At 56.5% G+C, this 15,845-nt stretch overlaps 1 protein-coding gene across 1 annotated transcript in view; it reads left to right on the forward strand.

The window, feature by feature from the left end:
• The first annotated feature begins 1,811 nt into the window (after positions 1-1,811).
• LRP1 (LDL receptor related protein 1) overlaps positions 1,812-15,845 on the forward strand; it is a 172,756-nt gene continuing 158,722 nt past the window's right edge. The window contains exon 1 of the mRNA XM_039514552.1: positions 1,812-2,224. Coding sequence (XP_039370486.1) covers positions 2,125-2,224 — 100 coding nt within the window. The 5' untranslated portion in view covers positions 1,812-2,124. The remainder of the gene's footprint in view (positions 2,225-15,845) is intronic.

Below are 15,845 nucleotides of genomic sequence, written 5' to 3' on the forward strand. Positions count from 1 at the left end.
GTCCCAGGGACAGGGCTCGTGGCACGGCTCTGGTCTCTCCACGCACACCCCGTCTGCTGCCAGGTCTGGTGCCCTTACCCCTCCTGGGGTGGAATCCCCCAATTCTCCCGCTCTCAGGGTATATCCCGGGGTGACTGCAGCCTCGCTTTGATCTCGCTCGCTCCAGTAACAATGGAGCTGGGGCCTACCCAGGGCTGAGTCTTGTGGAGAGAAATTTGGGGCCCTCGTCCTCTCTCATTTCACCCATTTTATAGATGTTCTGGCCCCCCCCTAAGCTGAGATCCCTGGTCTAATTGTCCCCTCATCCCTCCCCTCTCATCAGCTCTGCTGTACAGCCGGTGCTGCTGCGGATTCACTGCTCTGATGATACGAACCAGCTGAATCAAAGCTACGGCTGCATGTGCTGCAGTCACCCCTCTGTCTGCAGTGTAGACGTGCCTCCGGACCGGCTCCAAGGCGGGGTACTGAAGACTATGTTGGATTTGCAAGTTACCACTTCCAAAGCGGGGGTGGTTCCCTGTTCCTTTTGGCAGGCTAGGTGACCCTGAGTCACTCTGGAAGGAGACGGCTTTAAGCAAGCTGGGCTGAGTTGCAGCGCTCTGCCTCAGGAGCAGCCTGTTTTCTCTCTCTCTGTTTATGGGTCCTCATGGATGCGTGGCTACTTCTGCAAAGTGTGGGGACTCTGACTAGCATGCACAGGCATCTCCTTGAAATGGAAGGATAGGAGTCCAGTGACGGGTTCGCTGATATGCATATATCTGCTTGCAGAGCGGGGGGCCTATCGCAGTAAGGGGTGGCTGGTTTGCATGCAAGTGTACCTTCCTCTTGCAATGGAAGGTGCTAGTGCAATGAGGGGATGGGAGACTTTCAGGCATACACACCCAGTGCTTAATGGGTAATGAAAGTGGTATCGGGGGCTCACTGCACTTCTTTACTTGCATCACGGATGCGGCAAGCTGAGATGTGCCGTGGCTATGAACTGCCAAGCCTAGAGATGCCTGGAAGCTCCGGCACAAATGCAGCGCTGCCCGCACCCTCCTTTTGCAGTGGGGGGGAGCTGCTCTGGCCATGAGTGGGTTCTGGATTCCTGCACAGGCGTTTCCCTCTTTCGAATGCGCGTGCATACTAGTGCAGCGCGTCGCTCCCTCGCAGTGAAATGCATCTGACGAGCCCCCACAAACATGCATCTCTCTCTGGCAATGGAAAGGGGCCATTACAATGAGGGGCTGGGTGGTTGGTCCCCCCCTGCCCCCGCTCCTTTGGGGGGGGGTCTGCTCTTGCAACGAGGAGCGGCTGGCTTGCATGCAGGTGCATCCTTCTCTTGCAAGGCTATGCAATGGGTGTGGGGGGAGGGGAGCTGCAGGGGAATGGCCCCTCCTGATGCATGCAATGGGGGGGGCTGCTCTGGCAGCAAGAGGGGGGGCTGGTTTGAAGGCACCTGCACCCCACCCCCCGCGGGCAGGCGGCTCAGGCTGGAGGCTTTGCAAAAGCGGCCCCCCCCCACTCCCCTTTCCAGCAAGGAGCCGGGGGCAACGGGAGGCGCATGCGCGGGAGCCGGGTGCCGCGTAGCCCCCCCCCAAACCCTGGGAGCCCATGACGTCAGGCGGGCAGAGGCGGCGCGAGCTCCATCAGGCGGCAGCAGCAGCAGCAGCGAGTCTCCCCCGTTGCTGCACCCACCGCCCGGGAGGGGCCGGAGCCGCCGCCTCTTTCTGCAGCCGGAGGGGACCCCCCCCTCGCCCCCACCCCCTGCCCTTCCCCTGGCTCGCGCTTAACCCATTGCACGGGCGGGGGGGCTGCTGCTGCTGCTGGGTCTGGCTGCAGATGCAGATGCAAACCCCGCTCCCTGCAGAGCAGGGCTGAGACCCCCCCTCGGTGCTTTCCCCAGCCTCGCTGCTGCTGGCCGCTCTCCCCTCCCGGGCTGGGAGAGGAGGAGGAGGAGGAGGAGGAGGGGGGGCTCTTTCCTCCTCCCCCTGTTTGTGTTGGATGGTGGTGGAAGGGCTGAGCACTCCCCCCCCCCGTGGAGGAAGGGGAGCCGGAGCGCAGGAGCAGAGGTGAAGCGGCTGCGAGCCTGCCCGGCCGTGTCTAGCCCGAGCCCGAGCCCGGCTCGCCGAGGCTCGCCGAGCCATGCTGCCCCCCCGGGCGGAGGTGCTGGCGGCCACCCTGCTGGTCTCGTTGGGATATTTGCACACCCTGGCCGGGATCGGGCCCATCTCTGCCCTGGACGGTGAGTTTCACTCGCTCCCTCCCTCTTTGCAGCCTCTGAACCCCCCTTCTGCCTTTCTCCCCCCTGCGAGGGGTGTTTGGGGGCGTCCAGGGGACCCGCTTCGACTGCTCTGAGCTGTGCCCCCCCCCCCCGCGGGTGCCCTGGCCGGCCTGCCTGGCTCGGGGGGTATTTCTCGTGGCACAGGCTGTGGTTGGGCTTAGGGATTTCGCTGTATTGTTTTGCAGTTTGCATGATTCTCTTTCCCCCCCCCCTTGAAACAAAGCCCTGCACTTCTGGTCCATTCCTGGACCCCCCCTTGGGGGTGGAAGAAGGGGTTTTGCGAGTGTGCATTCTGCAGCCCGCCTGCGATTTTCATCTGGCACCAAAATATTGGGCACCCCCCTGTCTGTTGCTTTTACCGCCTGTGTGGGGGGGGGGGCTGTACCTGCAGCTTGTTTATGGGGTGACTTTTAAAAAAATTTCTGAACTCAGCATAAACTCCTGGCAGGACTCCATGGCATGTGTCAGTCTCTTGGGAATGGTCAATCGGGAAGATAACCCCTTGAGTGGACATCTTGCTTTGCAAATGCACCCCCCCCCCGGTGTTTTGTAGGTACTTTCCTTTCAATTAAAAAGAAAAAAGCCCTCGTGCAACAACTTATGCCTGGAGAAAACATGACGATGCTTCAAAATGTGCATGGACGCGGTAGCTGCTTTTTAAAAAAAAAAATATGGAGGGCAAAGGGATGTGTTGGAAAAACTCCTGGTTGCGCTGGTATTTGGATCCTTGGTGATCTGTGTCTGGCGCTGTTATTTCATAGACATGGTTGCTGTGTGTTTCCTACACAACCGCTTTTGCTGTTTCTGGTTTCTATAAATCCAGGCAGCGGGGTGGACTGAGTTCAGCGAGCTCTGTGTTTCTGATCTCTCCTGGATTGCAGGCTCGCTTGATCCAATGCTATTTGCATCATTGGCCTTCTGGTTCTATCCCAAGTCTGGTTTCTTTGCAGGTGGTGGAAAATGTAACTCATTCCTTTTGGCCCTGAACAGCCGCTCTAGGGAGGTGAGGACACGGGGTAGAATCCGCAACTAGATGCCGTTAAAAAAAAAAAAAAAAGGGGGTCAGATATCAATATTTAATTGGTTCTCCTAAAGATGCATTTAAAAGCTCTGTTGCTCTGGGCTAAATTGGCTGGATCTCTGTGTGGATCATCAGAGAGCAATTGAATAGTGCAGGAATCTACATTCCGAACGGCATCTGCAAAATCAATGCAATTTTCTCCCTCCCCTCCTGCAAGCGACAGGCTGCAGTGCGCTGCTGAAGCGTGACATGGCATATACCAGAGGCAGCAAGGTAGAGTTTAACCAGGCTGGCTTTGAAAAAAGCAGGACTTTCTTGGCGAGAGGGGAGACGATATAAGAACCCTCTGAAAAAGACAGCTGCGGCCCTAACAGAGCGAAGGGGTCAGTTTCTTTGCTCGGCTGACATGGAAGTTGGGCATGACGAAGCCCAGAATTGGGGAAGCGTGTGCCTGTCATATTTAGCTTGAGTGGCAGAAGGAAAAATACTGAGCTCTCCAGGGAAATGTGTCCTCCTTCCCCCCCCCATCAAGTCTTGTCTCCTGGAAAATCACGGCCAGGTTCTTTTTTGGGAACCTCTTTAAATCGCTAATATTTTTTGTCTGGAATCAAAGTCGCAATAGAAAAGCGGGAGGCTTGTAAAGAAGCTTGGCCGGTAGGAGTAAATAAGCCAAACTTGTCAGTTTGCTCCATAAAATCGATTGTTTCCTTCCGTGTTGCATGAGTCATGACTTCAGGTCTTGCAAGCTCAGATTCTGAAGTGTCAAAAATTCCATTTTGCGGCCTGTGATTATCCTGGCAACGGCAGAGAGAAAGTATTTCCTGAGTGCATCGTCCTTCCTTACCTCCTAGTCTAGACAACTGCCTTGTTTTAAGCAGGGCACTTCGCAGTTTTTGCCGTATCCCATCTGCACACTGGGTACGTTAGCAAGCGGCCTTTGGCACCGCTGAACTTGCAAAGGGTGGTAGGATTGGCCACATGCGGAGCAAAAAGCAGAGAGAAGGTGCCCAGAGCCACCGACTTTAATGCATTTGATTTAATTTTGCCCCTTTTATTTTTTGCTTGAAAAACGCCATTCTCTGCTACCTTTCCAGTGCTCTCCTAGTGCAGCCCTCTCCCCAAGGAATAGCGCCCGTTGCCATTGTGCAGAGGAAAGACCGCGAGCTCTTTTGAGGCTTGAGGTGTTGTGTATTTCTGCTCTCCGCTCCCCCAGGGAATGGGGCAAATTTATATTTGTTTTACACCTCCCTGGCCTGGAGAGCCTGCTAGCCAAAGATGGACAAAGGAAGGTTTCTCACCCCATACTTTACAGAAGGACACTCAGGCACAAGGAGAGGCAGTGGCTTGCCCAGGGGGTTAGTGACAGAGCTGGGGATCAAACCCGTAATTCCCTGACTGTGAACCCCAAATCTACCTTCTGAATGATTAGAATTCAGCCTGACTGGATGGTGCGAAAATAGATGCCAGAGCTCCAGATCCAGTATTTTCTACTCTGCAGGCCCGGTGAGGGGAACGGGATTGTGCTGGGTGGGAACCAGCGCAGAACTGGGCCCTCGATGAATATTGGGGCTGGCTGTGTTTCCAGTGCAAGGATCCTCTCTCAGCGTGACTGAAACTGACCTAGGGAGCGACGGGACAGTGGGAGGCAGGCGTCTGTTTCCCTGGGTAGCCAAGCCCCTAGTTACTGCTGCCATGAACGTTGCATGAAGCTGGGGAATTATTATGCATCCTGCGCTGATAAGGATTTGGCCTCGGGGGCTTGAGCTCGCAAGCAAAGGCCGCGCCTCGGTACGGCAGAGGAGGGGGCGTGCGGCTGGTGGGGGGCGGGCAAAGGGGGTATGAAGAGGAGAAAGAATTCTGACCTTTCTACTACGACCACTAACCAGCTCGTACCCGCTGCCTTTCTCCCATGAATCTCAAAGCGCCTTAGAAAAGAGGTTGGTGTCCGTATCCCCATTTTACAGACGGGGAAACTGAGGCACGGCGAAGTGAAAGGACGTACACTGGAAGGAGAGCTGGACCCGGCTCTCCGGAGTCCCAGGTCACTGTGTCCTCTGTGCAGACATTGCCTGCGTCTGTAATCCGTGGGCCGCACGCAGTGTGAGATTGTGGGTCGCTTTGGGGAGCGCGCTGGCCTCACCTAACCACGGCTCCTCTGCGAAAGGAGGAGCTGTCCTCAGGGAGCCCGGCCTGTGCAAAACGTCCCTGGACTTCAGTGGGGGGTTTCGCTCCTAAAGGAGCGAATGGGCCCAATGTATTTATCTCCTGTCGGTCCCCTGGGCAGAACCGGCCTTTGGGAGCAGCCGCAAGCTGGTTGTGTGGGATGAGGGCTCGGCGGTGGGAAAACAGGGGCTGGGCAGTTTGGAGGGAAAGGCGTTTGCAAGCCCCAAAGCGTAACGTGCGTAATAACTAACGGAGCCCTCTCCCGCGGGGGTCTGGCACTCTTTGCAGGGCCTCCCAATGCACGGCCGTGCCTCCAGGGGGCCGGTGGGGAATAGAACCCAGGAGTCCTGCTGCTGCGCTAACCATTCGACCCCATTCCCCGCTCCGAGTGGGGATGGATCCAGGTGGCACGACTCCCAGTTCTCTTGCTTTAATTACTAATCCACATCTGCCTTTCCAGAGCTGTGACTAGAACCCAGGAGTCCTGATTCCCTATCCTAGCCACTAGATCCTACTCTCAGAGCCAAGGAGAGAACCCAGGAGTCCTGCCTCCCAGTCCCCCCTCTCTGACCCTCTAGACCCAGCTCCCCTCCCAGAGCTGCGAATGGAACCCAGGAGTCCTGGCTCCTGTGCTTCACACACTGGGCCTGCCTTTTTTTGGTTGTTGTTGCCAGGAGTTGGTCAGGGTAACGGTTCTGTTTGCCTTGGACTCTTGCTCAGGGGGACAAAGTCCAGTTGATGTGCGGAGGGGAATGGATTTTTCGAGCCTCTAGCCCGTGTCTGTCCTTGGAATCCCTCCCGCCCCCTTCCTGAGAAGCCCGGCTTGGTTTGCGTCGATCGCCAGGCTGAAATCTCGGCCGTTTGTGGAACGCTTTGGTAGAGATCGGAAATAGCTGTGGTTGAAAATGGCTGGTGCCTCCGCACGTCACCGCTCCTGGTGCTTTGGTGGGCTGGTGCATCTCATCAGTTCCGTTCAGGGGCTAGTCTGCGCCGGCAGCGCTGTGGCTTGTGTGGTCACGGCAGAGCGCCGGGGGGAGCTCTCCCAGCCCTCTAAAAAACCCACCTCCACGGGGGGCGCAGCTCCCAGCACCGGTGCCCCGTACAGCGCTGCAGCTTGCTGTGTTCGGGGGGGGGTTTCCCCACCCCTGAGCGCTGTAAATTGCCAGTGTAGACAAGCCCTGGGTGGCGCGTGCATGCTCCACTGGGACTGTGTATTTACCAGGACGTGTTTTCGCATGCCAGGCCGTAATTAACGCCCCGAGAGCCACCCCAGGTTCAGCGGGGGGAAAGCGCCAGGATCCGGGGAGGAGAGTTCAGAGCTGGTCTGTGGGTTACGGCAGCTCTGGGGGCACCCAGCTGAGGCGAGGCTCCTTCGTGCCCCGAGTGCAGGGAGCGGGTCTGTGCCCTGAAGCGCTGGCAGCCTGAGCTATAAACCCTGTTCCCAGAACGGGAACTGAGGCATAAGGAGGTGAAGGTCCAGACTGTTCCCAGAGGGACTGGTGGTTTTGGGGTGCTGCAGCTGGAGACCCCTGACGGGTCTGATTTCCCAGAGGGCGGGTGACTGGCACTCTCTGCAAACCAGGGGGGCAGGACAGGACTCTGGTGAGGTGCCCAGAATATCTCAGGATTGAAAGCCCAAACCCAGCTAGCCGCTGGCGCCTGCAGACTGCCCGGTGGCTTAATGCCTCTGCACTTGTTGTGGTGTTAGCCCTGGGTGGGGTTCCAGTGCCGTCGGTTTATTCCACGTCACTGATTTCCCGTGGGCTCTGACTCACAAACCCTTGGGGCGGGGGTGCCGGAGCCTTTCAGGTCATTGGCCTGGGCGCCGCGGAGCTGCGTTTTCCGGCAGCTGTTGCAGTTGCCTGCGGAGGCAATACTCCACCCCGGGCCCCCTGGATTTTCGGGCAGGTGGAGGTGTGCTAATGGGGACAGAGGAATTTCCAGGGGGGTTGACCCGGCGGGAATCGCCTGCGAGGCCTGTTTTAAAAGGCAGGTCTCCCTCCTGCTCCGTGTACGTTTGCAGCACAGTGCGTCTTCCCATCACGTACCCCAACGGGGTGCGTACGCGAGCTGCTCCCCGCCAAACTCCGGGGTCTCCAGTCATCTTCTGTACGAGGAAATTCCATCGGCTCCCTTCTTTCCATCCCTCCTCTCTCTTTTCTCCTCCCCCCTCCGTGTGGCTGTAAGGCCAGAAGGGATCATGGTGCTCAGCTGATAGCCCAGGTCCCAGATTTTCATTCCTGCAGCAGGAGGGAAACTGATGCTGACAAGGCAGATTTCAAGAGGCCTGTATCCTGGACAGGCCCTAGTCCAGGATCGGGCCCCCTCGTGCTAGCCCCGTTCGCACGGAAGAGAGGCAGTCCCTGTCCTGTGGCGCTTGCAATCGGTGACCCTGACCCTGCGAAGATTTTCATGCATGTGCCTAACGTGGCGTGTGCGTGTAGCTCCATCACGGTTCGTGCTCACACGGAAGGGCCGAGTGTCAGCCTTTGCACGTCCGTCTGGGTGGGGGGTTTGTCCTGCCGCCCGTCACCGTTGTATCTGGGCCCCTTCCTTGTAAGATGGGTAGCGAAGTCCCTGGTGAATGCAGTGGAGCCTCGGGCACTTTTGGGGGTGAAAACTCGGCTTTCAGGGAGGGGGTTTTTGATTTTGATTTGTTTCTAGATGTTTCTTTAGGGCAGAGGTCAGCGGGAGGAAGTTTCCAGGCTAATAACCGGGGTCCTTTCCTCTCCCTCTCCCTGCTGCCCTGTTTCACTTTCCGTTTCTTCCTGCCACCTGTTCCCCCCACCCCCGGTTCCTGGCTCTTTCTCTCACCGCTTTTTATGCCTTTTTTGGGTCTCTGCGGAGTTCAGGAAACTCCTGCCCCAGCTGCTCTTGCTGGCCCCAGGGGACTAATGCTCCTAAGAGTGATGAAAAGCAAAAGCAGCTTAGTGTGTTTCCTTGTGCATCAACCCCCGGGCACCTGGACCCTCCTTTGCGGGGGGCAGTCGCCTCGGTTCTGGCTTAATTGGGTTCCTCTTTGCAGCCGGCTAGAGCTGTTCTGTGCATGCTCCGGGCTGGGTGCTTCCTTTGGGATTTTCGCCTGGTTGCAGCTGGTCCCAGCAGCGGGCGTGTTCAGGGGGAGGATGTCATGGCTTAGCGGAGAGAGGTCACCCACCTCTATCCTGCAAGAGGGTTGTGCCTGCCCGGGGCGTGCGGCTGTCGGTTCTGTTCCCAGCTCTGCCGGTTCCCTGCTGCGCGCCCTCGGGCAGCTTCCTTCCCCTTGTGTGCCTCAGTTTCCCCTCCCCGCCCTGGAGCTCTTTGGGTGAGGGGTTGCCCCTTGCGCTGTGTCTGCGGAGCTCCTGGCGCGATGGGATTCTGATCTCGGTTGGTGCTAGTGGAATACACGGGACAGCGCTGGGAAGGCCGGTTTCAAAGGGCTCGTCCCTCCGGAGCGGCGACTTTCGAAAACGAAATGGTTGAGTCCCGGCTTCCCGGAGCCGAGCGCGTCGAGGAAAACTCCATCCCGGCCCTGGTGCTGAGCCTCTGCCGTGCCACCCTCCCACGCCCGCTGGGCAGCCCGTCTCTTGCTGCGGAGGCATCAAGAGGGAAGCATTTATCACTTGCCCTGGCTTGGTTTCAACACTCACTGAGCTCCTGGTCGGGCTAAGAGGGAGCCTGCGACCGAGTGGCGTAGGATCTGCCTTTGCGGGCGGCGCTGGAGGGGAAGGAGAGCCCAGTGGTTAGCTCCTGGGCTTAGGAAGTGGGTGACCCAGGTTCAGTTCCACTCATCGACTGCCCGTGTGACCTTGAGCCATTGGCTTAGTGCCACGGTTCCCTGTCCGCTGGAGGGGCCGATAATGTTTTGGTAACAGTGCGTTGTGATCTACGGATGAAAAACGCTATTAAAGAAATCGGCATGTGGAGTCGGGATAGAACCCAGGCGTCCTGACTTGTCCTTCAGCACTCCCCTCCCCACGCAGGGAATAGAACCCAGGCGTCCTGTTCCCCAGCCCCTTCATGCTGTATCCCCTGGGCCCTGCTGTCCTCTCAGAGCCGGGCCTCGGGTTCTCTCACAGAACGAGGGTGGCGGGAGAGCACAATCCGCTGTGCTTTGAGTCGGGGCAGGGGGAACGGTGCTGGAGCTCGCTGCCGGGCTAGGACAAAGTTTTCAAGCAAGAAATCCCACGTGAGAGCTGGGCTGCGGAGGCCAGGAGGAGCCGAACTGCTGCGCTGTAGCTTTTGTGACCGTGACTGGCAGGGAGAGGAACACCGAGGAGGTTTGGTTGAGTGGGGAGCACTGGTCTGGTGGGTAAGTTAACAAACCAAGCGCTGGAAGGACCTCGGTTCTGTTCCTGGCTCTGCCACAGGACCCCCAGTCACTTCCCCAGCTTGGTGCCTCAGTTTCCCCATTTCTGTCCCCCGCCCTTCGCCTGTTTAGATTGTAAGCTCAGGGGCTCTCTTTTACTAGGAGTCTGTGTAGCGCCCGGCACGGGGGAGCCCTGATCTCAGTTGGGACCACTAGCCTGTAACACGCACAACCACAAGGAGTGTTTGCAGGAGAGCCAAGGAACTGAGACGAGAGAGGATTTGCCATATTGGTCCAATTGAACCGTCAGACTTTTGCCGAGGTTTTGAGATGGCAGGTGGGGGTGGGTTACCCCCTCCCCGGTGGCGCTTGCAAATGCCAGCTGAGATCACGGCCCCATTGCGCCAGGCGCTGTACAGACGTGGAGCAAGAGACGGTCCCTGCCACGGATGCCTTGTAATACAGGCTGCCCTTCCTTTATCTCCCACGTGACAGTCAGAAGGACCCCGGAGAGACGAGGCTCTGGATTTTGCAGTGAGTGGGATTCCCAAGGCCTGTCGGGTGAACCTGGCTAGAAGTATCGAAACGGAGCGTTCTGAAAATCTGGGCCTTTATTACGTGCCTCGGGGGTGGGGGAGCTGAAAACGTGGCCCCAGTTGTGGGCGCTAGCTGAGAATCCACCCTTCCTCAGAACCGGGATGTTCCAGGTATCAGCAGCCGCTGGCTCCTGTTAGCCGAGTGGCAGAATTAATTGTGCAAGAGAAGATGAAAGTTCCGGGAAGCGTCGTTGCAAAACCTTTCATGAAATCGCAGCTTTTTTGGGGGCTGCAGAGGCGAGGTCCTTGTGCAAGAGCGAAAATCCCTGCCTTGTGGGAGAGAGTTGCGAAATCTCCTGAATGCTGATCCTCTCTTTAAATTCCCTCCGTCCAGGCTCCTGGCGCAGTTTGCAACTTTGGGCTGTGGAAAAAAAGAAATATCATCCCGACCCCCCCTTTTATTTAACCTCTCCCCCCCGAGGAGTGAATCTGCAAAGCTCCCACCGTGGACCTGCCCTCACTGCCTTCTGGCGGTAGAATACAGAGAGCGAGAGAATTGCAGTTCACGAGTTAACACGAGGCCTGTGTCGGGGTTACAGGCGAGAGAAGTGTGAATCTGTGATCTCTTAGGAAACAGGGAGGGGGTGATAAGAGTCGTGAGCAGACTGGAGAGCTGTGAATCGGCTGTTGTAATATTCTGCAGTGTTCACAGGGGACGGGCATCTTTGTGATTTCAATGGGTTGGCCCTTGGATCTGGGTTCAAGTGCTGCCTCTGCCACAGGTTCCCTGTATGACTTTGCCTGCTCCGTGCCTCAGTTTCCCCTCCCGCCGTACCTCTGTCTTGTCTGTTTAGCCTGTAAGCGTTTCAGGGCAGGGGACTGTCTCTTGCTGTCTGTGTGTACAGCAGTCTCCCCCTCCTCCCCCCGCCTTGGTAGGGGTCTAGGCGCTATTGTAATCAAAATAATAAACATGAGAAGTAAAAATTTTAAAGGCACTCGGGCAACATAATAATCGTGCTGAGAACAAACTTGCTCTTGCGTGTAGCTCCCGAGATCGCTTGGCAAGACAGAGATGAGGGGTTATTTTCCAGAGTGTTTCCTTTTTGCCGTATGCTTTGCTTTTGTGTGTAATCAGTTTCCCATCTCTCCCCCCACATAACTGTGTGGCACTTTCCCTGCCCCTGTGGCTAATGAACCGCCCTGTCTGTATTGCATCCAGCCCCGATCTCGTTGGGCTCATGGTGGTACTGGACTAAGAAAGTCGAGAAATCTGCACTTGGGACTAGGATCCCGGACTCCTGGGTTCTCCTCTCAACCTACTACACTGATTTACTTTGCTGCCTGGGATGAGTCTCGTCACCTTCTTTCTATGCCTCTCCTCATTGACGTGTGAAAGTGGGTTAATGCTCCTCGCTCCCGGGTGCGATGAGGATGATTTTTGACCATGGGCTTTGATGATGAGGCGCATTAAGTGTCATTAACCTGGTGCAAAGGATTATTGGGAAACCAGGATGACATTAACAAAGGGAGAACGTAGGCGGAAGTTTGACCTCTCAGCAGCTGCGGGGTTGTCTCCGGAGGGAATCCTCATCGCTTGGGGATGTTTCAAATCAGGCTGGACAAAATGCTAAGGGGAACCGTCCTGCCCTGGCAGGCAGCTGAGGCTAACCAACCGAACAGAGCTTCTCTCTCTGCTTTCTGTGGTTCTCTGGTGATAAACCGATCCCCAACCGATCCCCTTTCTTCCGCGCAGGGCGCCGCGTGCGCGCCTTCCCGTAGGTCACAGCGTAAACGCACTGCCACTTGCCTGCCTATTCGAACGACATCCTGTTTATTTTAGGGTTTCCTGTTCCGAGTTGATCCTCGAGTCTAGGGGGAGCTCTGTATTTAGCCAGGCGGGAAGGAGGAAGGGAGCAGACGGATGCAAAGTTCTGTTGACTCTCTTGATTTAGTTGGGAATTGGTCCTGCTTTGAGCAGGGGGTTGGACTAGATCCCTCCTGAGGTCCCTTCCAACCCTGGTATTCTATGATTCTAAGAGCGCCCCTCCGTTATTGCCAATTACAATCCGAAGATGCCAGTGGCACACAGGATCAATGAAGTAACCTTTGCGTGCACTGGTTTTTCCTCTAACCAGTGGTTAAGTGTCCAGGGCACTCTGTTACTGATACAGGTGCCGGCTGGGTAGCGGGGAGGGCCGGGAAATGGGGGTATAACGTGCTCGTGCTGACAGATGGACTCATGGGAAGGCAGGGGTGGAGAGTGGAACGAGCCCCGGGACAGAGCTCAGGAAAGCCAGGTTCGATTTGTGGCTCTGGCCTGCTGGGAGACCTGGGGCAAGTCGCGTCCCCGCTCTGAGTCTCGGTTTAGCCATCTGCGAAATGGGGAATAACGCTCCTCACCTCCTCTGCAAAGCACTGGGAGAGCTACCGCTGGAAAGAGCTAGTTGACAATAATCATACCAGGTCTCCCTTTCCGATCTCGAATGGCCGCAAGGGAATATTTGCTGGAGCCCAAAGGGGGGCTGGGTGGGATCTGGCTCTGGCAGCGGTTTTTAACCTTTTTTCATTTGCAGACCCCTAAAAAAGGTCGCGTGGCGGTGCAGAGCCCTTCGGAAATCTTTAGACCGAGTCTGCGGGCGCCTGGTTGAAAAATGGGGCCTGTCTGGTCCCTGTTACCAGGCACCTCTGAGCAGCACCCAGTCTGCAGTGTATTTCTCCCCAGAACCCTGGGCAGGGAGGGCCGCGCTGCTGTCCCCATGGCAGAGAGCAGAGGCTCAGGATCATGCAAGGAGCCTGGATTACAGCCGGGCATGAAACCGAGATCTGTTGCACCCTAGCCACTGAGCATCCTTCCTCATCTCTGCCTCTGCAAGAATCTCCCCCGACCCTATAGACGGATGGTATCTCTTGAATGGATGCTCTGACTGGCAAAAGGTTTAAGCTGCGGGCTGCAATTCACCTCTTGTGCACTAGACTTTCACCACTGGTTGCACGAGGGCTGAAATTTTCACCGATGCGGGAGGAGGGCGAGCCGCAGGCAGCCGGAGCCGGGGGCAGGAGGCGTTACAGGCTTTGTGAAAACAGCCCCTGCCCCTGCAGGAATGTGAGGCTGGCTTGCCATGGAGCAGCATTGCTGGGATGCGCCCGCTGCTCTCTCGTGCACATGGGCCAGGCTTGTGCTGTGTGTTTGGGGATGGGGGGGGGGGGGTGAGTCACGCTGCCCCACCCAGGGCTCAGCTTTCCAGTGAAATCGGCAGCTGCGCATTGGCACGAGGTGTCTCTCTCCCCCCCCCCCCCCACGCGTCTTCCGTTGGCTGCTCAGTTATCCATGCAGCCGGGCTGCCTCTGTGCCCACCTTGCAGGTGCAATGGCATTGGGGAGGGGGTGGCGCTGGATTGTTTCTGCCACTGGCCTTTCTGGGGCCGGGGGGCTCTGCCTCCGTGGGGGAATCCTGCCTCCGGCTGTGCCGATGGGCGCACGGTGCCGGTTTTTCTTTCCGTGCTCGTACTTGCTCCTGCGTTGAGCGAGCTGATCTCTGTCCTCTCCTGGGTGTCGGACCCACTCCCGGTGCAGAGGGTCGGGTAGGAATGGAGACAGCTGGGTTCTGCTCCTACCCCGACCCAATAAACTGACTTCTGGCACCTGGGCATTGTCTTTAGCACTACCTGGCTGTGTCTGAGAGGGAGGCTGGCCCCATGGTGGTGACCTGTACTGCAGTAGCGGTGCGGGGGGACTCCAGTCCTGGACCAGCCCCCCTTCCTGCTGGGCATGGAGCATGATTTATGAGGTGCGTTCCGGTAACACCTTGCAGCTCCGGTCCCGGACCAGGGCTCCATTGTGGTAGGTGCTTTACAGACACACAACGAAAAAACCCTCCCTGCTCCAAGGAGTTTAGCCTGGGACTCCAGACCCGATTCAGTCCACCGCAGATTCCCTTTGGCAGCTCAACGTAGCCGGTCTGTGCCTCAGTTTCCCCATCTATAAAACGGGATCTAATAGCCCTGTTGCACAGGGGAGTTGTGAGGACAACTACTGGAAAGATTTTGCGGGGCCCTGCTCCTATGGTGACGGGGCATCCCGAAACCTTAGAGAGCTTTGTTGACCTGCTGAATGGTGTGCGTGGTAGATTTCCTCCAGAGAAGTGCATTGAGATGATCTTTGCAACGTACGACCGTTTGTTTTTTGCACAAGCCAGTACGAGATGAACGCCGAGCTATTTACAGATCCATTTTTGCTGTTGACTCAACTTTTCAGTCACTTACGTTTAATGTACCTTGGCAGCCAGCTCCAGGCCGTGGCAAATACTTTCGAGGTTACCATTCTGCTGAAACTCTTTTTTTTTTCGTTCCCTGCCTCCGCTTAGAAAATAAAATAAAATAAAATAAAGCTGGGTTGGTTTCCAGAGCTGGCTTGCTGGGTCCTATCCCATTGCATAAGGATCCCGTCTCCCAGGCGCCCGCCCCCGTTTCTTACGCTAAATATAGAACACAACGCACCTCTTCGCCAGAGAAACCGAACCGACGGCCTCCAGCCCCTAAGACATGGCCATTCACTAGTGCTGTTTAAGGCGAAAGCCCGTCTTAGCCGGTAGGCAGCCTAAAGTACCTCATGCTGAGGAATTCTGCTAGGTTAGAGGCCGGGAGCCCCCAGTCTGGGAGCCAGGACCCCACTGTGCCAGGGGCCGTGCAAATGCAGAACAAAAGACGGTCCCGGCCTCAAGGAGCGTGGGGGAGGGGCACGGGGCAAGGGTTTTGTTTTTGTTTTTGTAAATTTAAAATCAGGGGCAAAGGACGGACATGCCTGAATTGCACACAATAAAGGAGAAGCTACCTGCCTTTCCAGTTGCATCTTTAATTGGATTAACTAACGAGCTCACTAAAAGGTGCCACTTATCCGAAGCAACGTTAAGAGGGCAATTAAAAAAATGTGGACTGGATATTTACTGGCTCCGATTTGCACAGCGCCGGCCTAGACAAAGGAACGGGGCGGGTGGGTTCGGTTGTGACATGTTAAACGTGCCGCGTCATTAATTTAAAAATAAAAAATAATCCATTTGGCTTCGGCAAACTCGTTTCCTTTTTAATTTGCTGCTTCATTCCAAGCTGTAACTTCAGCCTGCTGGGGCCGTGTGAACCGCACCGTTCTGCTGCTGTGCCCGGGGCCTGCGCTGAATTCTGGGCTGGCTTTGTTTTCGGTGGCTTGTCGGGCAAATTGTTGTTTTAATGTATCCAGAGCTCTGAAACCCTTCAATCTAGTCTAGTTATTCAAGGCGGCAGAGAGCTCCGTTGGAAGGGGCTGGGCTGGACAGCTGAGAGCCGGGCGCTGGATGCTCATCGAATAACCGATTTGAGCGGCAGCTCGTTACGCTCGGCCGTTCGTCAGCCGCATCTTTTTGCTTTTTTCGTGCCAAGAACAGTCATAACGTTTTACCTGTTAACGAGCCCTCTTTCGTTAGTCTCTTTGGCCTCCCAGTTGTCAGCCCCTCCTCGTGCGCCATTAGCTGCGCCTAACGAGGTTGAATTAACTGCAAATCCATATGAAGCCAGGTCAAGATTTTTTTTTTCCTAAGTGACT

This window comes from Mauremys reevesii, linkage group 25 (assembly GCF_016161935.1).
Source record: "Mauremys reevesii isolate NIE-2019 linkage group 25, ASM1616193v1, whole genome shotgun sequence".
Taxonomy (NCBI): Eukaryota; Metazoa; Chordata; order Testudines; family Geoemydidae; genus Mauremys; species Mauremys reevesii.